This window comes from Cynocephalus volans, chromosome 1 (assembly GCF_027409185.1).
Source record: "Cynocephalus volans isolate mCynVol1 chromosome 1, mCynVol1.pri, whole genome shotgun sequence".
NCBI classification, from domain to species: Eukaryota; Metazoa; Chordata; class Mammalia; order Dermoptera; family Cynocephalidae; genus Cynocephalus; species Cynocephalus volans.
Window position 1 is genome coordinate 228,998,996 of NC_084460.1, and position 24,553 is coordinate 229,023,548.

Consider the following 24,553-nt stretch of genomic DNA (forward strand, 5'->3'; position numbering starts at 1 on the left):
CCCTCCCCCGCCCCCCACCCCCACCCCCAATGTTACCTACGCTAAATCTAGAACATCAAGTTAGTTTTTTTTTCCTGAAAAAAGGCAAAAAAGACTTTACATTGCATCATACAGCAGATATCCTAAATCAGTCAAACTATCAGAGGAAACTGTAGGCGTACAGCCTTACAAACAATTTACCCTATTAAAAGTTCCCCAGTCAGAAAATGTGTTTCACACAAAACATTTTTCCCTTCTTGCATTTCACTACCTTACACATTATGTGAAAAATCATTAAAAACACCTACTACATATTTAAAAAAGCCAAAATTTCAGCAACTTTTATTGACTACCTTTTAAAAGCCCTATGCTGCTGTTTTACAAGGCATAATAGACCAGCTCATTTGGTCAAAGCATTCTACATCATTAGTTTGAACTAACTTTTACTGAAACAGCTACAGCATCAAAAGAGTTAAGGCAAATTGGAATTCATAGAAAAGGATAAGACACTTCACACTACATTGAAAGAAAAATGGAAAGCCAAGAAAAGACACACTGACGGCAACACTTAATTACGACACTCGCACTGCAAGCACAGAACACCATGGCTGAAGTGGACTATTTAAACTTCAGAAAGCCCATTTCATACAGCTGAAAAAAAAACACAAATTAAACACAAAATGAACAAAACCACAAAAATCCGGTCATGCACTTGGATAAATCTTCATGGTCTTTGTGCATACCCAGAAAATTGAAGTTTTCTTTTTTTTTTCTTTTTCTTTTTTTCTTTTGCATCATAACATTTGATAAAAATCTTTTGTTTTTATTTTGTTTTTTTTTTTTACTAAAATAAACCTGTTCAGGGGAACAGCTACTAGATGAATTTAAGGGTTTTATGCACCTTATAGAACTTATAGCAAAAATAGTTTCAGTTGATTTCATTATAAATAACGTTTTCAAGAACCTGTGCAAAACTGTCAATAATTTCCTAAAGCACAATTGATCAGAAAAATCCATGATTGTTCAGCCTTCACACCCTTCTTCATGTAAGAACACCCTTCTGTACATCTGTAAGAGAAAAATAAAGGACAAATAAATACTTCTGTAGATTTGGTATAATATGCCACAGAGCTTTGTAATCTCTTTTTCGTCTTAAAGAGACACGTTTGAAAGAGGCTGTGCTCATCACTGGTGGTTGACTGATAAACTTCAGAACTGATGGTCACTTTTCAATGGCTTGAGTCCACCTTTCAAATCTGGGACTTGCAAAATTCTTTCTTTTCTAATCTAAGGGAACTAGAGCCAAATTCATGTGGGTCTCCTCATCTTCGAAGATGAAGGGTGACTTTATAAAATCAACAATATTTATTATCACTAGGGCAATCCAGAAACCAGGGTGTTCTAAGTTCCACACAGCTATTTTCTGCAATCTGTGTGGTAAAGGGAAATGTTTTGAAATTTGCGGTTCGAGTGAGAGCTGGGAATGTAATCTTTCACTTTAGGGTTACTGACATTAATCTAAATTTATAGTCAAGATATTGCTAATCTTGTAATGCTAGATTAAGCAACATATTATACTATAATTCCTTTAGTTTAGGAGTATTAGAGCAATATAATGCAGGATACTTGTATTATAGGATAATTTTGGTATCTGGTGTTCTCTGAGTTATAGATTGTGTGTGTGTGTGTGTGTGTGTGTGTGTGTGTGAGTGGGGAGAAAATAAATACATATGACTTTAATATAAAGCATTATTCTTTTTGGGCAGAACAGTTAATCTGCAAATTCACAAAATCACCAATTTTAACATTTCAATAAGACTGGATGCCCTGGCCATGATTAAAGCAGTATGATCAAATCTTAGTTATTCTAAGCATGATTTTGGTAAAAGAATCATAGACTTAGCTTAATTTGAGTCCCACACTTACAGAGACCTTTCCCGCATACCTCACAGTTACTTATTGGGTTGAAAGGTATACGGAGAATGGTCATTAGACGTCTCTACAGCCACCTGCTGCTGGCCACTCGCATCCTACAACAAAGCAGAACAGATGGGACATGTTAGCAATGAGATCCAAACTCTGCTATAGGCCTGAGTCCAACACACACCTTAAAAACAAGCACTCTTTAAAGTGAATTTCTTAATGTCATGTAAAGCTTTCAAGGTTAATCATTTCCCTAAGCAGCTGAAATGTCTGATAGACCCAAAGAACCTCCCATCCAAACATTTGTGACTTGCCTATTCTTATCAAGCTACAATTTATTGGACAAATCTCTTACGGCCTTATTCCCTGTAGCCAGATGTGATTCGGAATTCAGTATTTTCAGAGTTTAAAATCTTAAATACCGTATGCACATGCTGTATATAACATATCCCCCAGCGGGGTCTAGGGCTGTATCTCGTAATGAAACATATTAATAGGCCTAGTGGATTGAATTATGTCCCCCCAAAACTCACTGAAGCTTGAATTGTGTACCCCAGGTTTTATGTATTTGTAACTTAGCCCCCCCTGTGACTGTAAAGAGGGTGGGAAATACTATTATGATAATTGAAAGGTGGAGCATTGAAGAGGTGATTGGGTTGTAGGACCATGCAGTAGTGAATGGATTAAAAATGGTGGTGAAGGGCGTGGTTCTGAGGGTTTTAAAAGAAGAGAGAGTCTGTTTCTTTCTCTCTCTCTGCTTCCACCATCTTGCAATGTGACACCCCTGGGTCACTGTTGTCCCCACCAGATGGACTGTGGACTTCCCAGCCTCAGAAATTGTAAGCAATAAATTTTGTTTTCTTTATAAATCACCCAGTTCCAGGTATTTTGTTATAAGCAACAGAAAAGGACTAATACAATAAGTTTACACAGTAAGTGGGATAAAGACTTTGTCTTGTCTCAGTTCAAGTTGGATTTTGTCACAGGACATGTTTTTTGCTAAAGTAGTTACACAAAGAGAACTTTTATTTTCAGATTTTTTGAGGGTTTCAGAATTACAGATAAGGAACTATGGGATCTGGTAACAGCTGCTGTCAATAACTGCACAATTGGAAGCAAATACTACTACTACTACTATTAATAAGCCACAGTCTCATGACCCTTCCTGGAATGGAACCTTTGGAATCTGCCTAGTGGTCGGATCAATTCGATTGATGACTTTCTTTGGAATTTTAAGGGTACATTGCAGGAAAATGCTATGCTTTCTGTCTGATCATAATTCAAATGCCAGACTTCTCCCATACCAATATCAGTATCTTCTATAACAAGAACTAAGAGTTATTTAGCTAAACTAAGAGCCTCTATAAAAACAGGTTTGGTTTCTTCCTCATCCCTGTTACAGTTTTGAAACATTAGCTTTTCTTTTTCATTGAGTGTCTTGATATAACTGATTTGTTTTTGTCATTATTGATACAATCTTTAGTACTAGGATTGCAAACTCCAAATTTATCTTAATGTGCCTGTAAGCAAAATTCTACAGGAGACAAGGCAGACTCTTGAAGGGGTATGAAATGTGCTATAAGCTTGGAAAATACTTATGGGAGTCTTGGGGGTGTGGCCTGGATGTTGTTAACCTAATTTGTATGGAGAGAATTATATTTTCTAGTTGAAAATAATACTTTAGGTAAACACTCTCTCTAAACTTAACTCTTCATGTAAATGTTTGACTTTTGATAGATTTTTCTTTAGTTCTATTTAATTTACTGATTTCTGAAACTACTCATTGCCAGAATGGCCACTGGATGGCCTGTACCAACCTCAACAGGAACCGCTGTCGTCTGCATGTGTGCATACTGCGGCAAATAGGCTCCTTGCATAGCTGATGCTGCAGGCATGTACTGAAAAGAATAATGAAGTCAGGATGGGCAATAGCAAACCATGCAATATTCTGAGTGCTTGGGAAATTTTGAGATGGACATAAAGCATTTGGAAGTCTCAAAGAAGAAATTTAAACAGGCTACATCAAAGCTTAATTAGTGCACATAAATATGTCACGGAAGGCAAAGTGCATGTTTTCTACCTTTTGAAATTTGTCAAAGTACAAAATCCCACTTTTCTTTGGATTTCTTTACAAAGCAGCACATGAATGAAGATCATTAAAGTTTCTCATCTTCAATAATTCAATATCACTAATGTGTTATTTTAGATCTCTCCTCAAAGGACCTCATTATTTTCTAGCAGCTCCCTGAACTAGTACCTAGTATCGTTTCTATAGGTGGAGACCAAAGCGGTAAATGACTTACTAGACCTTTAACAGGTCACTGCAGATTAGGCAGTGGAACCCTGCTTTTCTGATGCTGATAGTCATCTTTTCCCAAAGGCAAGAGGATTTTCTAGTCAATCTCATTAGATGTGTGTGGCCCTGGCTTAGCCTTCACAAGAAACTGCTGCTATGTCTTAGATATATGAGGTGATAACACAACACCCTTTGTTTTTGTAAGCCACCACAGACACAGGCTGACTTCAATGGCTTTGGCCACCTTCCCTCTAAACACTAAGCATACCAACCTGCAAGTTGAGCTGGTATCTCCTTCCCCAACTGAGTCCCCTGGACTTTGGTGAAATAAGTCAATACTAAGGTCATGATTCAACACCCCCAAATTCCATAAAAGAAGTAATAAGTGGGGGAAAATTTTCCGCCTTTCCTACCATGTATCATCTTCATCTTTTGCTTCATGAGACTAGTGCTTCATGACACCTGCACAGTGTCATGAGTGACACTAGTTGTAAAGGCAAAATGTGATCTTACATATAGAGTTGACTTTTAGTTCATCAATTAATCAAGACACATCTGAGCATTCACTTTGTGAAAGGCAATCTGGGGCGAAGGGAGGAAATCGCACATCATCTTTGTTATCACAGATTCTGTACTCTGATAGGGAAGATATAGGTGGCATTAATGCACCCTCCTCTGTTTGCCAAGACACATGATATTAATTTGCCACCTACTGTTCCGGTGCTGCCTAGCGACAGATGACTCATCTGCTGGGCCAGAGGGCTGATCATAGATGCGGGCTGTAGTGACATGGTGTGCTCCATCGAGGGAGTTAACACGGCACCCTGGGGAGTTGGAGACAAGAGCAACATACGACAAACTCAGGGAGAGTTAAGATTCTGTAATTACCGTTTGCAAAGAAAATGCCTTAGTTTGTTGAGGGATGTGAAACAAAAATAATCTCCTCTCAAACCACAAATGGTATCATAAACAATTTCCTAAAAATCTTCTAGACTGTTCTTCCTGAGACTTTCATAAGAGCATTAGGGGAAATTATCTCTTGGCACTCACTTCACAAAAAACCCTGTATTACACAACTCTCCCTTTCCTTTCCCTTCACTTAACTGCAAAGCAAGCTCGTCCAGAAGGAGGAGCTATAGTACGAAACACAAACTATGACCATTGCTGGCTGGCTAGGGTTACAAAATACTTTCCTAAAAAACTTAAAAACAAAAATAAAACAGTTGATGCTTTCTGTAGCCACATAGAACAAATGTAAAAATGTTCTATATGTATAGTCATTTGTGTAAAATGTTCCATACAGATAGTCATTTGGTTCAAGATTAGATTGTCAGGATCGAGAGCACATTCTTCATTCACTCGGTGTTTCTCAGAACTTTAAGCTACATTTTGGTGCCAGGGGATGGACGCCAATTCAGATAAAATTAATAAACCAATTCCAGATTTGTTTACTTCATTTGAAGAAGTGCTGTTCATTAAAAATCAAATAAAGTATATTTAAGAAAACAAAGAGGAAGGGTGAAAAATCATCCATCACTCAGTCTCATACAACCACTATTAGAAATGTCAGTGTGCCACTGCTACGTTCCAGCCTCTTCATGTTCTTACATAGCTGTAATCAGAGTATATAAACAATTTCATAACCTGAGTCTTTGCTTTTAACTTAGCATCCTATTATAAACATTAACTTACTCCATAGCTGTCATTATCATCATTTTTAACGGTTACATCATGGTACACTGACTGTATAAACCAAAATTAATTAACTTTATTTTTGGACTTTTGAGTCGTCTCTAATTTTCCTATATGATATTCTTATGGACTATACCATTCCTCTCACTTTTGCAATCACTCAAGGACCTAAGAATGTAAGTATTCTGACACGCTCTATAAATACTAATGTATGTTTTGATATCACTGTAGGTTACAGCCCTTAAATACACTTTTATTGATAATTAGACACAGTTGAGGGCACTGTTAGTTGTGCAGGCATTTAATTTTGGTTTAAATCAGGCAGTTTAAATCTTGGTGGGGAAAGGTAACAAATCCTCAGATGGGGACCTTCTGCATACACTCCTAATGTTTCCTCAAAAATGAGATATGTGCAGTCTTTGCCTCTAAAAATTGTCAAAAAGAAAAAAGGGTACAGATGTATAGCAGAGACAATGTTTGTTGTTAACACATTTTATAAGAAAAATTTTTAACTTTTAATGTCCATCATCAAAAAGCACGTGGTTTGGCATCACGTCTAGAGACAAAAAAGAAAAATAAAAGCATGTGGTAACATGGAAATGACTCAGAAGCCCAGAAATTGATAAAGGGGTTTTTCCTGCTCCTTTTCCTCATTCATCAGGACAATCTGCAGGAGTTACTGTACTAGGAAGTCCCCAAACTAAAACTGGGTTGATTCCAGCATTCTAAAATAGGGTAGCATGGACTATCAGGGACACAGATAGCCATTGGCATATGTGGATTAGTGGACGTGTATTATGTAAACATGTGTAGGTATGTGTGGATTAGTGGAAGTAGGTGTATATGTATGTGCACAAGTATAGATATATATGCATGTATGTGTATATATCACACAACACACATATAGGGTACTCCAAAAAGTTCATGGAAAAAATCTAATAATAAGATAATGAATCTATCCATGAACTTTTTGAGGTGCTCTCATACATATATCATTAGAGAGCTCTTCTCCTGGGTTATCACTTAAACATATTTTACTTGCTTCTTAAAGACCATCTCAGTGACTTCTTGCTCAGAACTTATTATCCTTGGATTGCTGTTTCATACACATGATTTTACATTGCAGTGTCCACTTTAGGAGGAATTCTGAGACAAATTCCTATCTCATGTTAAGGCCAAGTATAGAGTTCTTTTTCTGGGCAACTGATCTGTTTTTATCTTATAAATACTGTGAATTGTACTGCTTATTAGAATTCCCATTTTGCAATGATTACTAGAAAGCTTAGGTCTAAGTTTGTGGCCTTCTCATGGCAAGTGTGTGGGTCACTGTGTTGGGCATTCTTAGCCCTTATTTGTGATTTTGTTTTCCATCTCTATTTTCCAACCTTTTAAACCCCTACTTTAATTCAACAAACTGGATTTTGAGTATCTTTGAAAAACATGTTAAATACACCATATAATAAGGTGAAGTGTAACTCACTCAATTAAAAAATATGTACATAAGGACAACAAATGCTCATGTCACTAGAGAATTCACATTTGTTATTTAACAAAGAATGTATTACTACTTTAATATTTTATAATTTCCACAGAGAGGCTAAGTAATACTAATGAAAATCTCTACCTCAATTTTGCTCTTTGTATGTGCATTAAACAGAACATAAAAAAAACGACAGCTGTCTCATCTAAGTACTGTAAAAAAATTTAGCCGCTCAATTGAATGATCTCCTGCAGAACTGGTATGAGCAAGAGAATGGTGCCCTGCCTCAAATATAATGTATTTTAAGTTCCTAATTTAACTTCATGTCTGCTAGCTACTTGTTTTAAGACAAGAGTGAGTGGAAGTTTTATCATGAACTTGTACATTCTCATATTCCATGCTTAAAATTCCCCAAATCCTATTTTGGGAAAACCAGCAGGGCCCTCACTGGTTTTAACCCAGAAATTACACATACACAGTTTACTTGCAAAGCACAAAGCCATTTAGATGAAAAACTTACTGGGTGCTGTAGAATATACGGTTGAGGTTGCATCCAAGAAGGACTTTGCACCTTGAAAGGGAGGATTTGAAAGAAACATTGATTTCCATTGTAATGCTTACTATTTTCTCTAGAACTCTTTTAAATCATGTTAAAAATCTACAGAAGGAAAATAAACACTACTATCAACGATTAAAAAGATTAAGGCAGTTAGAATTCTTGGCAAACTGGTCACTCTGAATGGATGAAATGATTATTTACAACTGATTTCTATTTGTCCACTCAAGAAGTATTCATTAAGTATCAGGCACAAAAGAGACAAAACTGAATAAGACATGGGCCCCACTCTCAGGAAATTTACTGTCAAAGCAAGGGAGAAACACATAAACTCAAGTAAAGTAGTAAGAAGTGTTATAATTAAGGAATGAACTAGGTGCTTTAGGAATACAGATGTATGAGGATTAATTCCAGCACACCTTATTAAAAACCAACCCTTAATGTATGTGCTTATTTAATAAGAATAACCAAATTCAATCTCTCTTTGATACCTAGGACATTAGGTTTTAGAAATCTTGTATGGTCATCAACAATTTTCTAGTTAGTGTGGTAAATAAAAATCTGAAATTCAGATTTAGGACATTAAACTTCACTAACAGATCTGGGCATCTATAGTGAAAAGGGCATCCACAAAGTAGACCCTCTGAACTGAGAAGTAAGACATGACAGTCAGGCTTTGTGGCAGGGAAGAAAGCATGTGTAGCTGTCAACTCAAGAGAAAAACTTAACAGTCCATTTTTTGATGTCCAGAGCTTTCTAGAGTACATGTAATTTTAAAATGAGTTTCAGATTCTAATTCTTAACAACAAAACCCTCCTGTATCTTATCCCCTATTGTTAACTTCAGAGGTTCTATAGAGAGGATACGGGGAAGAGTCATGGGGGAAGAATGTATTGTGATTTACCTTGATAGCAGAGACCCTATACTTGTTTTCTCTGGTTTCCTTTGCCACCTAAGGCAGAGCAAAGTTAAGTGCTTCTGCCTTGTTAACATTTCAATTATCTGGACTGTAGCCTTGCCCCATTGGGGCACTGGTGGTTTCTTGCAGATGCCAATTTCTCAAATCCAATTGCATAAGCATATGGTGGTTTAGTGGAGAAAGGTCTACTCCGACATGAGTGCAGAGCCCTCACTGGATAAATCATGGGGAGGCAAGCACCACCCTACAGACCCCAATTTGGGCCAGATGCCCTCATTTTTATATGCTTCAATGGTCTTAATAATCTAATAGCCTGTAGAATTATGGGGTTAGGGAGATATGACATCTAATCCAATTTTCTTTCTTAAGCAGCAAATCAGCTGTTGTCAATTTCTATTCCTCAATTTTCTCTAATTATAAAATGGGAATAATAATCTATGTCCTATAAACTCTTTACCATTGGTTCTTATCCTCTTTTGGGTCATGGATCCTTTGAAAACATGATGAAAGAAATAAGACATTTTTCCTTCAATTAATAGTGTGCACAAGTGCGAGCGCGTGCGTACACACACACACACACACACACCATTTTGCAAACAATTTAAGGGGATCACAGATCACTTAAAACTCATCTGCTGACCCTACTGGGTCCCTGAACTTATGGGGTTAAGAATCTTACAAGCTATGTCTTACACATTATGTCACTGAGCATCAGGCAAATAGAATGAAATTATACACGTATCTTAGAGAAATACAGAATGCCCAGGAGAGGAAATAAGGTTGAATGATATGCTGTTTCCAGTAAGCCATATCAAAACTATGAATGATATTAGTCTCCTAATTTTTTATTCTATGAAATGATTCTGTGGTCAAAATGCATATTGCTTTTATATTAAAGAAGGGAAAAAGAGGTGGTGGAGAAACACTTTTATGGCTATAATATCTATATCATAAATTCAAATTAATATGCACACTTTCTCATTTGCCAGAGAATAAGCTTACTTTTGTCCCTATTTTTAATGACATATAAATGACAGGTTTTCAGGTTCAGATAGTTAAGAAAGAAGACTGTCATTTAATATCAGACATAGGAATTGTTTATTAGGTAAAATGCACTACAGCAGATCTCAGTGAGTCTTGTATAGGCAAGGAAGAGGTAGAAATCTTAAGTCCAAAACAACTAAAGAGGCATTAAATGAGTGACTACTAAGCCCAGAAGACAGAAGCACCAGAAGAAGTAATGTAACAACCCAGAGAAAACAGAGAAAATGAGTGAAAACTCAGGGAAAGGATAAAAGAAACTAAAAGCTGAGGGAGGCTGTGGATGCTACTTTAAGAATTCAACTTTAGGGCCGGGCCCGTGGACATAGGAATTGTTTATTAGGTAAAATGCACTACAGCAGATCTCAGTGAGTCTTGTATAGGCAAGGAAGAGGTAGAAATCTTAAGTCCAAAACAACTAAAGAGGCATTAAATGAGTGACTACTAAGCCCAGAAGACAGAAGCACCAGAAGAAGTAATGTAACAACCCAGAGAAAACAGAGAAAATGAGTGAAAACTCAGGGAAAGGATAAAAGAAACTAAAAGCTGAGGGAGGCTGTGAATGCTACTTTAAGAATTCAACTTTAGGGCCGGGCCCGTGGCGCACTCAGTAGAGTGCGGCGCTGGGAGCGCGGTGACGCTCCCGCCGCCGGTTCGGATCCTATATAGGAATGACCGGTGCACTCACTGGTTGAGTGAGTGCTGGTCACGAAAAAAACGACAAAAAAAAAAAAAAAGAATTCAACTTTAGCACATCAAATCACTTCTCTCTGTTATTCAAAGCCATTTTTATGTTTTTAGACAGAACCAGCTTTATAATATTGCTTATGTTGACCAATCCATTATTTAAACATTACTAAAAACAAAAGTGAAATTGTAAGAGTATAATTAATATACTCTTATTATCAGCCAGCTAATCCTGCATATTAATTATAATAATCATAGCTAACATTTATTGAGTGCTAATAATATGCCAGGTACTGTGCTGAGCTCTTTACACAGTTTCATTTAGTTCTTATAATTCTCTCAAGCCTGTGAGACAGAAACTATTATTATCCCCATTTTAAAGATGAGGAAACTGAGGCGTACAGAAATTAAAATAACACAGCTATTAGATTAGATACTGTAGATTAGATACATGCTAGCTACACTTTCAAGTGCTCAGACAGCCACACATGGCTAGTGGCTATCAATGGACAGTGAAGATTCTAGAACATTTTCCCTATTAGCCAAATACAGCTACCAAAAATTAAATGAAAATTCAATCTCTCTAGCACACTAGCTACATTTCAAGTGCTCAGACAGCCACACGTGGCTAGTGGCTATCACTGGACAGTGAAGATTCTAGAACATTTTCCCTAGATATCCTTGATATCCCTAACCCCAGAAATTAGGACTACAACATTTAATTCAATTGTTTTAAATATAAGAATACACAAAAATTTAGTTTAGTGCCACAGGATTCCAACAGCCAACAAAAGAGAACTCTATTTCCATGTCTGTGCTTGAACTCCATTACAATGTTCCTGTCTGGACCAAAGCAGTAACCCTCTTAGAGTAATCTCTGATACAGGAGCAGGAATGCATGTATACCACGGGGTTCATGGAGAATAGGAGCTAACCCTGCAATAAAACCACACCAGTATTATAACAAGGTGCTTAATGAGATTTTGTTTCTAAATTGGGAATTTATTTTAAGGTAAAGTCTCTTCACAAAATAAACTAAATTGGGAGTCACCTCTTTTTTTTTGGCCTCAAATCTCATCTGCATTGCTCATTTAATGCTACCTAACAGAGACATATCTTTGTGTATTTGCATGTTTACTGGTTCTTTTATCAGTTCCTGCCAACAAATAAACAAAAGTAAGGGCACACACCTACTGTATCTTACCTAATGATAATTCTCTTAAATTTCAATTTTTAGGACACATGGTGTCCAAAGGAAGGGCCTGCTGCGGAAGAAATATTTGGGTTCATCCCAATTCTAAAATGCTGTGATTCTAAGGACTGACAACTGACAACCATTTTTTGCTTTACATTCTCCTATACATACAAGTAAATCACTCTGCCAAAGAAAAAGCAGCTTATTCTAAATTGGGTATCCAAGCTGCATAACACCTGACCTAAATTTCATTACAAATGCTCAAAATTTTAAGACACATAAAAATGTAACAGAGATTCATAGTCTGCAAGTTGTCATACTGCTGATGAATCCTAAAGGTACAAACCTGGTAGGCAGATACAGGAGATGCAATATAGGGTGTAATAGAAGTTTGGGTGATCATTCGGTTTGTAGCAATACTGTATGGTGAAGGATAAAATCTAGAACAAACACAAAAGCCTTTATTAAGTAATTCTTTAAAGAGAATAATTCATGGAACAAATGTCTGATATCTTACACCTTCACATTCTCCCTTAAGCCATTATGAATTTATCTTAATGACATACCCGTTCTGTATAGCAGCTGTAGTTGGGTCATAAGTAAGTGTCATGCCAGCCTATAGGAAAGAGAAATATAAACATTCACCTAGAAAGGCATGATTTAAAAATCCCATTTCTTAAATTCAGAGTCATGGCAGCATAAAACAGTGACCGTTTAGGAGCATTTGATAAAACTGGCAGTTTTTGTTAACCAAACATAACTATGAATTCATGAGAATTCAGCTCTAGACCTGTGTTTTCCCATATGGTAGTCATTAGCCAAATGCAGCTACCAAAAATTAAATAAAAATTCAATCTCTCTAGCATACTAGCTACATTTCAAGTGCTCAGACAGCCACACATGGCTAGTGGCTATCACTGGACAGTGAAGATTCTAGAACATTTTCCCTAGATATTCTTGAACCAATATGTTTTGTTTTGTTTTTTTTAAAAATAACAATTCATTGAAAATAAATATGGGGAAATGAAGGCCCAATATTTTATTAAGAAATTGAGGTGGTTTTTTTTTTTTTTAAAGAAAACTACTTAAAAGAATAAGGGGAAAAAAATCGATGATAAATATACTATTTATTTTTTTATTTTTATTTTTATTTTTTTTTTCTTTTTTGGGACCGGCACTCAGCCAGTGAGTGTACCGGCCATTCCTATATAGGATCCGAACCCGCGGCCGCTGGGAGCGTTGCCACGCTCCCAGCGCAGCACCCTCCCGAGTGCGCCACAGGCTCGGCCCTACTATTTATTTTAATAATGTTATTTAGGATAATTTCTGAACATTGTACATGTAAAGTCCTCTAGAAACGTGGCTTAAAAAAAAAAAGAACCTTTTGTATTTCTTAGAGCAATTTAGAATGCTTTTTTACTTGATGAGTAGCTAGCTGGTAAACATAGCCTTCCATCTGGAGAATCATCAATCGCTCTGTTAGCACCATATACACTGGGAAGAGTTTAATCTGACATCACCTGAATTATAATGTATCATCAGGAAGGTTTAATCCTGGCACTACTTCAGAAGTGTGGCGGCCAAGTCAAGATGCCTTTGGTGTAACTTTTCACGTGACTTTCATGATTATACACCCACACTAACGTTTCAAGAAAGGACTTACAAGTCTCACCTCTCCTTCTCTATGCCACGGTCTTCCATTAGGGATGTATTTGTTTGGGTTCTGTCTCTTCTTCTGTCCTCCATCCGCAAACTTACACAATAAAGGTTCTGTAGGAGCTGAGTAAATAAGGAAAAATAATACGAAACCACAATTACATGTGTGTGTGGGTGACAAAATGCAACAATTTCTTTTTTTAACAGGAGCAGTGTTAGTGCTATAAGGGAACTGATAGAACATTTTAAAGCAAAAGGATTATCAGACCGTTAAAATTATCCACTGGTAGAAAACAGTACAGGATAACATAATAGTTATTATTTCCAGAGTGTAATGAAAACATTTAAAGAGCCATTGTGGGAAAGCAAAGGAATCTTTTGATTCACTTCTGCACTTTTTAAGTGCAGATATACTTCTTTTCATTCTGGGTCCTCTCCAATTCCACATCTAGGCAGTCACTGAAATAATCTTCAAATGTGAACAGGACTGTGCCATCCTTCCCTCCCCCAATTTAAAATGCTCCGATAACCTCCCATTATAATTCCTCAGAGAGACCTTCCCTTCTCCTAGTAGAAAACAAGTCCCCCTTTATACCCCTCACAACATATTTTTATTCATAGCATTTACAACCATTTGGGAGTGTGGTTACCTGTTTTGTGTCTGTTTCCCCCTCGAGAGTGTAAGCCCCATGGGGGCAGTGACAGTGCCTGTTTCGTTCATCAGTGTATCCCCAGTGCCTAACTGCCTGGTACTTTGCAGGTGCTTATTACATCTTGGTTGAATCAATGAACGAATATAAATAGGTATCATTTGTTCATTTCTGGGATTCAGCAGTGAAAACAGCTGCCCACCTTATTTAGAGGTTCTCCTGTGCCTTTAATCATCCCACTTGCTATTGCTTTACTATATATCCACCACACAAAATGATCCAAAGAAAAACCCAAGAAACGAACATAGAAAAGCAAAAGATGCAGAGACTATTTTAAAGGATGTTACGTTCATTAGAGTTAAAAAAGGCGACAACATAATAGGCCACCCCGACTTTTCCTTTTCTTTGCTTTCCTATAATGGAAATAGCAGTGTATTCCTGGAAGTTGTGCATTTTTCTGCATATTTTTAGTTAATGTAATAAAGGGAATCACAACCTTCCTGTCTGGTTCCCACATTCTGTTCTTTGTCTATTGTAGAACCCTGATTACTACTTTCAAGTTCTGTTTCAAGTAACTATGAAGAGAAAAACATTACTTGGGGAAAATTTACTCCTTTCTCCTTTGCCTCTTATTATCCTAATTCATCTCTTATTTTATATCACCATTACCACCCACTAATGACAGGGCAGAAGCCATAGTGTCTCTCAATACTTCTTTGCCAAAAAAACAAAACAAAAAGCCCAACTGCAATCACTCCTTGGTGAGCTGTCTTGGCTGTTGTTTGGTTCTCCTTTTTCCTCTCCCTGGTGTGAACCATTCCACAGGGATGGTTTGCAATGTAAGCTCACTTCTGAAGGGCAGCTGCACTATGGGGACGAGGAGCTAAGAGCAGAAATGTTAGGTGTCTAGTGAGGGTATCAGGGAGCCTCAGCCCTGCCATTCACAAAGAGGGCCTTTGTCTTCTGACTCCCTCGGCACCGTCACCACCCTACCCCCGGCACTTTCCTGAACAAGGAACTCCCATTTAAGGCAAACTGGGTGTGATGGAAGATGGGCAGGGGCCAAATCCCAGACTGCAGATGAAGTATATACTATGTGTCTTTTCAAAAAAAGGTGCTGACTTTTGGAAATTTCTACCTTCACCAACAATCACAGAAGGTAAAATAAATGGATGCAATGAAGCAACAGAGCTTTCTAGTCACTGATGGTACTTTTAATTCTATAATTGGATCATTAAAAGATGAAAACAACATCCAAGTAGGAGGGGATAAAGGGCAAACCTTTCTAAGCACAAGAACTTATTTCACACCTGGAACTCTCCTAAATTAGTAGTTATCCTCGTCTTTGTGGGCAACCAAAAGAATGCTGCTTAAAATTCCAGTACCAAATGCCCTCAGTGTCCTGGGTCAATATTAAGCATGTGCATGCACACATCTGGAAGGCTGTGGTGCTGTGGGATGCCAACCTTGACGTCTAAGGACAAATCAAGAACTCAGAGAGAAGCAAGAACTCATTTTCCACAGATCTAGAAAGGTCCTTAAAACTCAAAGCATGAAATGTTTTCTCCAGTGACATCTGAGGTTGTAAGATTGTGCTTCAACATAATCCTGTAGGGAAAAGAGAGTATAAATTCTGTGGTGCTGACGCTTCGTGGGTCTTCACTGAGTGGAGATGCTTTTAATCTAGAGGGTTTATAAACACTAGCTCCTAGACTGAAATTTATCTTTTTTTTTCTTAAAGTTTACTTGGCTCAGTGAGTCATGCAAACTATTTTCCTCCATTAGCATATTTTCCTCCAGAGGAAAAAAGCAAGCAGCTTGAACTCATTCTGGAAGTTCACCTCAGGCCACCTGAGCAGGCAGGTGTGAATGAAAGCAGTTGAGTAGCAAGACCCTGGTGTGTGCTGAAGCTCAACATGTGCTGAGTGGCCAAGTGTCCCTATCTGTGGATAAGTGCTTCCAATACATTTTCATTCATCTAGACTCAGCCCTGTCAAAGAAAAAGAAATCTCAGGCGACAATAAAGCCTGCTAAAAATGTATGATGATGAGGTAAACATCAAGTAAGTCATAACGTTTGCAAATATATTATTTAAAATGAAACAAATGGAACAGAATGTAGTTGAATCTTTCAAAAAGAATTATATTTACTACATGATTTTATGTTGTCATTAAGATATTTTTTTTCCCTATAATAGCAAAAAGGTTAAGTAGTTAAAACCGTTTATATACTGGCAGGTGTCCCATGTCTTAGGAAAACAAGTTTCTTATTTTGAAGAATTTTAACCAGTAGAAATGACACATTAGTTGCTGGTTCCTTGTTTCAGGGAAATAGGAGTGTCCCAGTATTCCATGTAAAGCAATATAAAATTCTAACAGCTTCTTTCCTCTGTTAAAAGTGTCTTTGGTCTATTTATCAGTAGAAATTTTTATTGAGTATCCACTATGTGTTAGGTAGATAAGAGCTGTATTAGGGATTGAATTGTGTTCCCCCAAAAGTTTAATGTGTTGGAGGCTTGGTCCCCACAATGACAGCGTTAAGAGGGTGGGAAATCCTATTACGGCAAGTGAAAGGTGGGGTCTTGAAGAGGTGATTAGATTGTAGGACCGTGCAGTAACAGATGGATTAATAATGGTGGTCAGGGGCATGGTTTGGAGAGCTTTAAAAGGAGAGAACAAGAAATGATTTTCTCTCTGCTCCATCATTTCGAAATGTGATACCCTGAATCACTGCAGTCACCACCAGGACAGAGCCCTCAGCAGATCTGTTTCCTGGACTTTGGACTTCCCAGACTCTGAAATGTAAGTAATAAAATTTTGTTTTCTTACAAATCACTCATTCCAGGTATTTTGTTATAAGCAACAGAAACGGACTAATTTAAGCTGAGAATACAGCGGTGGACAAAATAGAGTCCTTGCCTCCACAGGGCTTGCAGTTTAAGTGCACCCGATCTTATGAAAACCCATTTTTAGTCATTAACAGGACAGAGTACTGTTTTTAGAGATATTTGTTTTTAATAAATATACTACCCAGAAGCAAAAATACTTATGCAGGCATAGATGTAGTTCTTTGACAATTGCTGCTCCATTTACTTGGATGACATTATGAGAAACAGTTTATCCTTGTAAGTTATTTATGTATTACTTATTACAAAGATTGTCCATGTGCTCCAGGAAAGCAAATTATGTGAAGATTTAAGAAATTTCCATGTATTTTAGGTGGCAAAAGGGCCTGATTTATTGTAATCGACACTTATGTGACATCTCTACCATGATGCTGAGCAACAGTTAGATGATTTCAGGGAAGAAAAAACAAACAAAACACTCAGATCTGTGTTGTGCCCCACTTATTTTTAAGGGTATGTGAACTTGTTACAAAATGAGAGATTCTCATCTGACTGGCATCACCTGTGGCTTCTACCAAACCAGAGGGTAGTCCCTAGTTTGCCATTTGGAGTCTAATTCACAGGTTCCAGGTCGAAGAATCAGGAGACCCTATTTGCTATCAGCTTGTTCTACAGAAACGACCCTTCAGCTGGTCTCCTTGATTGTTTTTACAAGGGAGATACTGGAAGACATGCAGAAAAGGAAGTGCCATAAAAACTAGACTATGAGCAATAGGTAAGTTTGGATCTACTAATTTAAAAAAATTAATATGTAGTAGTCAATCTTCTATATGGTCACTTTTCTAGATTAGCAACTCTTTACCTTATTGTACAAAACAATAATTGTGAAGAGTTCTGATAAATGATTTGTGATTTAAGATATTCCTGTATTAAAGTGATATAAAAATTATTTAAACCACCCCTAATCAACTGATTTTACAAAATATGCAGAGTATTCTAGGCAGAATTTCTCCTTAATTAATCATGATCTTTTGGGTATGTAAAGGGTGCAAAACTCAGACTCTTGTGAGACCTCTCAGGTCAGATTCTCTTCCTCATCATCCAAGACTATGAAGTTATTTTCTCGTTCATTGGTACCAACAGGAACATGCACCTCCAAAAGCTAGACAACTCTAGTGTTACCTTGAGCATCTGTTAAAAGCCTAGGCAACATAACAAATGCAAACACTGTTCTAATATTTTTGGCACTTAAGAGCCTGACTGGGTTCTCCAATGGGCCCTCAACAGAGCTCTGAAAGTGGGATGATCATTTATAAGTGACTGTGTGATACTAACAATCCTTCCTAACAGACTATAAGCCATATGGGTAATGCTCATGATGACTAACTGCACCTCTCCAGCAAGTATTTTCCTCACCTACCTCCTGAAGTTCAAACCCTACAGTGACTTAGGCTCAAATGTCTTTCCTTGATATTCATACTGGTTGAGTATCCCTTATCTGAAATACTTAGAATGATGTGTTTCAGATTTAGAATTGTTTTGAATTTTGGAATATTTTTAGTATACTTACAAGTTGAACATCCCTAATCCAAAAGTCTGAAACCCAAAACGCTCCAATGAACATTTCCTTTGGGCATGACCTTTGAACATCATGTTGGTGCTCAAAAAGTTTCAGATTTTGGAGCATTTCAGATTTTGGATTTTCAGATTAGGGATGCTCAACCTGTACTAAAAATCACTTCTAGAATGCCTGCTTTGAGTAGGCACTGTAGCTCATGATTTGATCTTCTGCAAGTCCTCCTCATTTATCTAAGCACACGGCTCAGAAGACTTGGAGCTCTCTGCAGTTTGTAATAGAACCTTTTCCTCAGTTTGTTCTAAATGAGGTTTTCTCCGTGCTTTTCCCTGTTGGACATCGGCAGCAATAATAGCTGGAGAAATCGCTACTTCCAAACTTCCATTTTTCTAGTTATGTGGTATTTTATCCTAATCAACATTCTCTAAAACGTGAACTGCCCTTAATAGAAGTTTTTCCATCAGTTGTGAAAAACAAGTCCACTCAGCAATTGTAATTAGCTTTCTTTCTGATAATGTTGGTGACTTTCAAAATCCTTCAACTAACAACACACAAGGAACTGAGGCTCTTTCTAAAAAACTTCAACCTAAGGATACAATAAATATTCTCCATTTTTTACGCATACAACATCTTTTCCTGTTTTAGCACCCTCTGTTTCTAACCAAATTCTGCTGTTCTAGTCAACCACCAGGCAGATCTATAGCTTCTCTTCTTCCCACGACTGTTTCGTTAGGTTTTGGTCTCTCCTTTCCTGTCCCTACGTGTTTCTGTCTCGCACTCAGTTTGAGAAAGTAACATTTGAAATATATTCATGTGTTAGCTTTGTTTCTGCTGGGCTCAATTTTTATTCTTCTTAGATTCTCCTTCACCTCATTCCCAATCCACCAAAGAAGAGTTATGTATCAGTAAAACAATGATTTAACAATGTTAAAGTCATGTCAAATAGAAAACAAAAGCTCAATACCGCCATCACTCCAACATAAATATTTTAATATTCTAATAGATTTACTACTTTTCTAAGTCTATATAGATACACTTATCTTTACATTTGCAATGATAGGTATTTTTCTTCTACCATTTATATTGTGGGCCTTTTCCTTGTTACAGACTCATTTCTTTAACGGTGACATAGTATTCTATTTGAAAAGGGGTTATAGATAGCTTCTTTATTATTATAACTAACACTGTATGAACGTCTGTGTGTGTACCTTATTTATCTTTTTAATCCTGGTGCCAGCTGCTATATTGGTGGTTGTACTGTATGATGATTAGAACACTGGCCCACGGTTAGTCTCCCCAGGCTTGGAATTCAGCTTTGCTACTTACCAGCTAGTTATTCAATGTCTCCAGTTTCACAGTTCGCGAAATGGGGATAACAGTACCTACTTCATAGGATTGTTACAATTAACATAAAAACAGCTCAAGGAATATTAGCTGTTATTATTACTGCTATGACGACAGGGGGAGCTCTCATTTTTGAATTACAGCTCCTCTTCTTGCTGTTGAATTATTAAGATAAATTCTAAGGAGAGGGACTTCTGGTTCAGAAGTTATAAACATTTTTAGGGCTTGTTTTCTACCAGATTCGATTCTGAGAGATTTAACAAGCTGGCTAGGGCTGCTGCCTTGACTTCTCACAGAATGAAGAAATGTTCAAGTTACAGTTAAGGATGAAGTTACTGACAAACGCCTTTTAGAAAACTGTTTCATAATAACACTCACATCTTCTACCCAGGATTCTTGTGTTTTAATAAGATCTTACTCCACTGTTTATTGTTCTTCATTGGCAGAACCTGAAAGTGAAAGGGTGTAAAACTTTGATTTGTGAGGCCTGCTGTAGGCTGGCTGTGATTGATGATGGTAACAACTGCCTGAAGGCAGCCCATCATAAGCCTGGTGTGGCACTCACAGCACCTGGGGCTAAACACTGACATATCTCAAGTTGTGGTCCCTTGTTACTTTTTAAAGGCTAGACTTCCCCTCCTTGGTGGAGAATGAGATTGAGTTTTGGATTTACAAGCCACCCAGGGCTGTTCTGGCATTTTTGCTCTCACGGTGAAGATTCCTCCTAAGAGTGCAGCCCTGGAAGGGTATATCTCACAATGCATGCATTTAGACCCTGTCCTGCTGCACATACTGGGCGAGGGAGACATGAGTACATAACAATACCAAAGGGATGATCACATCATCCTAAAGGGACCAGGAGCATTGTGTATGTCTTTAATTATTTCTTTTGTCCTAGAGCTGCCAACATTTTCTGTTTTTACCGAATAACAATGCTTAAGACAAATATTGATGGAACAAAATGGGCAATAAAAACCTCTAAAAAACCCCCAGGCCTTCTACTAGAGTCATAATTTTTCCTCTAAACATTACCTTTTCTGCTTCTCGGCATAGAACAATGCCCTAATAATATTATTATACACAGAGAGTTATGAAATGTGGGTAAGAGCAGGTTTCAATCCCTACAGAGCACACAGAGTAACACAGAAAGCAGATGTAAAGCAAGCTGAAGTCTTTGGATAGAGTCTGCCAGCAGTCACAATATGCACTTCACCGGAGCTCCTCCATGACACAGATGTGACTTTGAGCGACGTGGAAGAATGGATACCAGTACAATATTGAGAATCTAACAGGCACTCACATACCCAGTGATTATACAGTTTAAAAAAAAAAACTCTCTGCCCTTAGCACACTGGGACTTATTCAGACTCCATTTATGTCATGAAGAGGTCCAGAAAGAGAGATAGGTGATCACATTGTTTTCTGCAGAATACGCTGTTGGCCTTTGTCCTTGGCGGGGTAGGAGGGGGGGGAGTGTGTCTGGTCAAGCAGGGTGCCAGAGCTGTTTTCAGCTCTAGGAGAGTTCCAGCTAACATGCCACATGCATTAGTCTTCTCAGAGACTGTACTCTCTTCCAGGAAGGTACTGGAAGAGCATTTTCACACAAATCCCTGAATCATGATCATGTGTTACTGTATTTTTGCCTGGAGTATATCTCCTAATTTGGACATCGGTTCTACATAACTGAAATTTACCATACCTTGTTTCTAACATTCACTGTGTGGAAAACTGCTACCATACTACTTCCCCATGACAGAATTTTTTCCGAGCAAGTATTAGGTAGTTATTGAAAACATCTATGGAATTCACCTACATTGTCTCACCAAGAAGCCATGGGTTCTTCTACCCTGGTTGGGGACCTTCGAAACAAAGGTGACTTACTTCAAACCTGCCAGGACTCAAAACCAGGGTAAATTAAAAAAACAAAAAAATAAAAAAACAATGCTCCAATATTTTCAGGGAAAAATGAAAGACCGGGTTTGGAAAGACAGAAGGAAAGGCCTATGAGCACCCCCCCGCCCCAATAAACTATGAAGTGCATTTAAAGAAGCATCTGCCATAAAAAGAGATAAAGCTTCTTTTAAAATAGGGTAACACGAGACACAAAAGCCCAGGATTCTCAAAAAGCATTTCAGAAAACATATTGCATTAAAAATTATGATGCAGTACCTTAGATTTTTACAGAAATATAAACATGTACTATATTAGGTACCATGCCCCAGGCCAGAGTGGGGTATGGCTGGCAAGGGGGGATCCCAGCCATGCTGCCCAGGTATGAAAAGAGTGTGGTGGCAGGGGGACAGGCAATATAGGAGAAGGGACAGCTCACGTGCACAGCTGATCTCCTTCCACTTAGACACCCAGAGACTTCCTTGAGAGTGTCACAGTTAAGATGAGTTCACTGTTCAGTTTGTTCATTTTCAGAAAGTATCTTTTGGGGATTGTGTCTAACGTGGGTTTCTTTTTGTACTCGACTCCAATGTCACGGGCAAACTGCCAGCCATGCAAGAATCCAAGTACTCTGACAGGAACCATCCAGGATAGTTCTGCTTATGCCAGCTAAACGACTTGCATCATTAAATAAACCATCTTCTGACTGTATTTATGAAATGTTATGTCTGCCTAGCAATAAGCCTACATTATTTAAACATTAAAGTGCAGGCGCATTCAATTTACCTTTGCCTGTCAATATTTTGGTTTGTCATCTGGTTCTACTGATAACCCACAGTGAAAATGATGTTATGGAGTGGCTATCCAGGTAATATGAAAGGAAAGAGCAATATCTAATAAATACACTGGTACTCAAAGATAATTCTGATATCATGTGTACAAGAAAAGAAAAAACAAGTCTAGAGCAATTGAAGAATGTTGCAAATTCTTCCTGGGTTCTCAAGTCTATTGGGAAAAGTTAAATTTGCTGCTACAGTGTTTCTTAAGTCCTGCATTGTACATTTCAAATTCATACCTAAAGGCAGTTCAACCTCACTTACATACAAAAAGCTATCCAAAAAGTCTCTCAAGATAGCCATGATTATTGGGATGAGCTCTACATGAAAAATGCTCTTAGAAACCACTTGGTAACAGGTTGGTACAGGTTGATGCACAAGCTTCCTGTGATCAGCACAAAATTAAAAATAAAACAGCTCCTACCCCCAAAGAACTTAACAATCTAGTTGGGAACCAAGACTAATACACAAGAAAGATTATTAAACATTCAAAAATGGTGCAAAATTAAGTACTGATTCAGAACAAAGAGAACAGCTTGACTGCAAAACCATACCCCCGGCAGTGATGCTGTCTATGTAAAAGGAACTCATTTGTTTCCTGTGCCCCATTTATCACTTGGCACAACTTGGAAGAAACTATTCTCCACTAGCTGCAAAGGTGCAGAGGATCCTATAATCATTTACGTGTGGTTTGGAAATTACAGTCTTTTTAAATTCTTGAATGGGTGTGACCAATAGTCTGCAAACCCACTTTAAAGAGAACAGTTAAATGACACAACAATGAAGTCCTTTAGAGAAGAAAGGAAAGTGTCCAACTTCAATCTGTGACAACTTCATAGATCTGTGATCTACTTCATAGATCTGTGATCTACTTCATAGATCTGTGATCTACTTCATTCAGGGAACTGGAATATCTTATCTCAGACTAATACCACAACAAATGTGTCCTGGATATTTTTCCTTCTCGAGCTTTCCTTGCAGCATGCAAAACTAAGTTGAGAAAGTAAAAAGGTCACAAGTAGGTGGATGAGCAGCCCTCCAAAGGGACTAATGCTTGGGTGTCCTGACTTTGCAAAGGATGATACAGGAAAAGCAAAGAAAACAGCAGCTGGGCACAGGTGCTAATCTCACAAGGCCTGATAGGGTAAAGTATACAAAAGGCTCCCGTGTCTGAAATTTCTCCCTTGTTTTTACTTAGGTAGAAGTTAAACTCATTCCTTTTTCTTTTCTTTCAACTCAAGTGTTATTGATGGGAAAATAGAACTTAAAAAACAAAAAAGGAATCGGGAACTCTTCCACTATGCTCCTTGGAATAGCATATCTCCATGTCCTATATATTATGCACCAAACTTGCGCCTGTGGGCAGTTCAACTTCAGATATAGCCACAGACACAGTGTGCTGTCAGGTTTTAGTACTACAAGATCAAGTGTAGCCTGTGGTATTGTACATACTTACAAATTAGTTTCTCTTTGAAATGAAACTCAACCGGATACAGAAAATTAATCTAATCACAATCATCAGTCATCCAGCTAAGGATGGAACCTTGGAGCTATGGCAGAATAAACACTGAACACTAGTTACACATGCACAGCCTTGGAGAAACTGCTCACTTCAATGATTTCTGGCTGGAATTAATCTAACTTCAAAATACCTCAATGCTTTCTTGCCTTTTCTTGTGTGAAAACCTAGAATAAATATTCTATGTGGCCTCTGTGCCTGCTTTCTAGAGTCGGACCTCACCTGTCTTTTGTGCTATTTAGTAAGGTTCAACTCACTGGATCTATTTACTTCAGTGTTAGGTATTTTTGCATATAAAAAGTGGAAAGATGCCTGGTTCTGCTACCAGGGGGAAACTCTATGTTTTGTCAAATGGGGCACTCTGCTCTTATTCTTCTGGCTTCTGCTGCAATTGCCCACTTCAGAGACTCCTCCTTTGTTCAGAGATGAGCACAAGTGCCTGCTCCCCAGCATGATTATTCGGGATATA

The 24,553-nt window shown here is 37.8% G+C and overlaps 1 protein-coding gene across 5 annotated transcripts in view; it reads right to left on the reverse strand.

Moving 5' to 3' along the window:
* Window positions 1-293: 293 nt before the first annotated feature.
* RBMS1 (RNA binding motif single stranded interacting protein 1) overlaps window positions 294-24,553 on the reverse strand; it is a 204,728-nt gene continuing 180,468 nt past the window's right edge. For 4 of the 5 annotated variants that reach the window (XM_063091974.1, XM_063091942.1, XM_063091966.1 and 1 more), the window contains exons 7-14: window positions 13,432-13,547; window positions 12,335-12,384; window positions 12,115-12,208; window positions 7,891-7,941; window positions 4,912-5,022; window positions 3,720-3,800; window positions 1,925-2,009; window positions 294-1,047 (exon numbers count right to left, since the gene is read on the reverse strand). In XM_063091974.1, the coding sequence (XP_062948044.1) occupies window positions 1,932-2,009; window positions 3,720-3,800; window positions 4,912-5,022; window positions 7,891-7,941; window positions 12,115-12,208; window positions 12,335-12,384; window positions 13,432-13,547 (581 nt within the window). In that variant the 3' untranslated portion in view covers window positions 294-1,047; window positions 1,925-1,931. The remainder of the gene's footprint in view (window positions 1,048-1,924; window positions 2,010-3,719; window positions 3,801-4,911; window positions 5,023-7,890; window positions 7,942-12,114; window positions 12,209-12,334; window positions 12,385-13,431; window positions 13,548-24,553) is intronic. The other variant, XM_063091955.1, reaches the window with a different exon arrangement.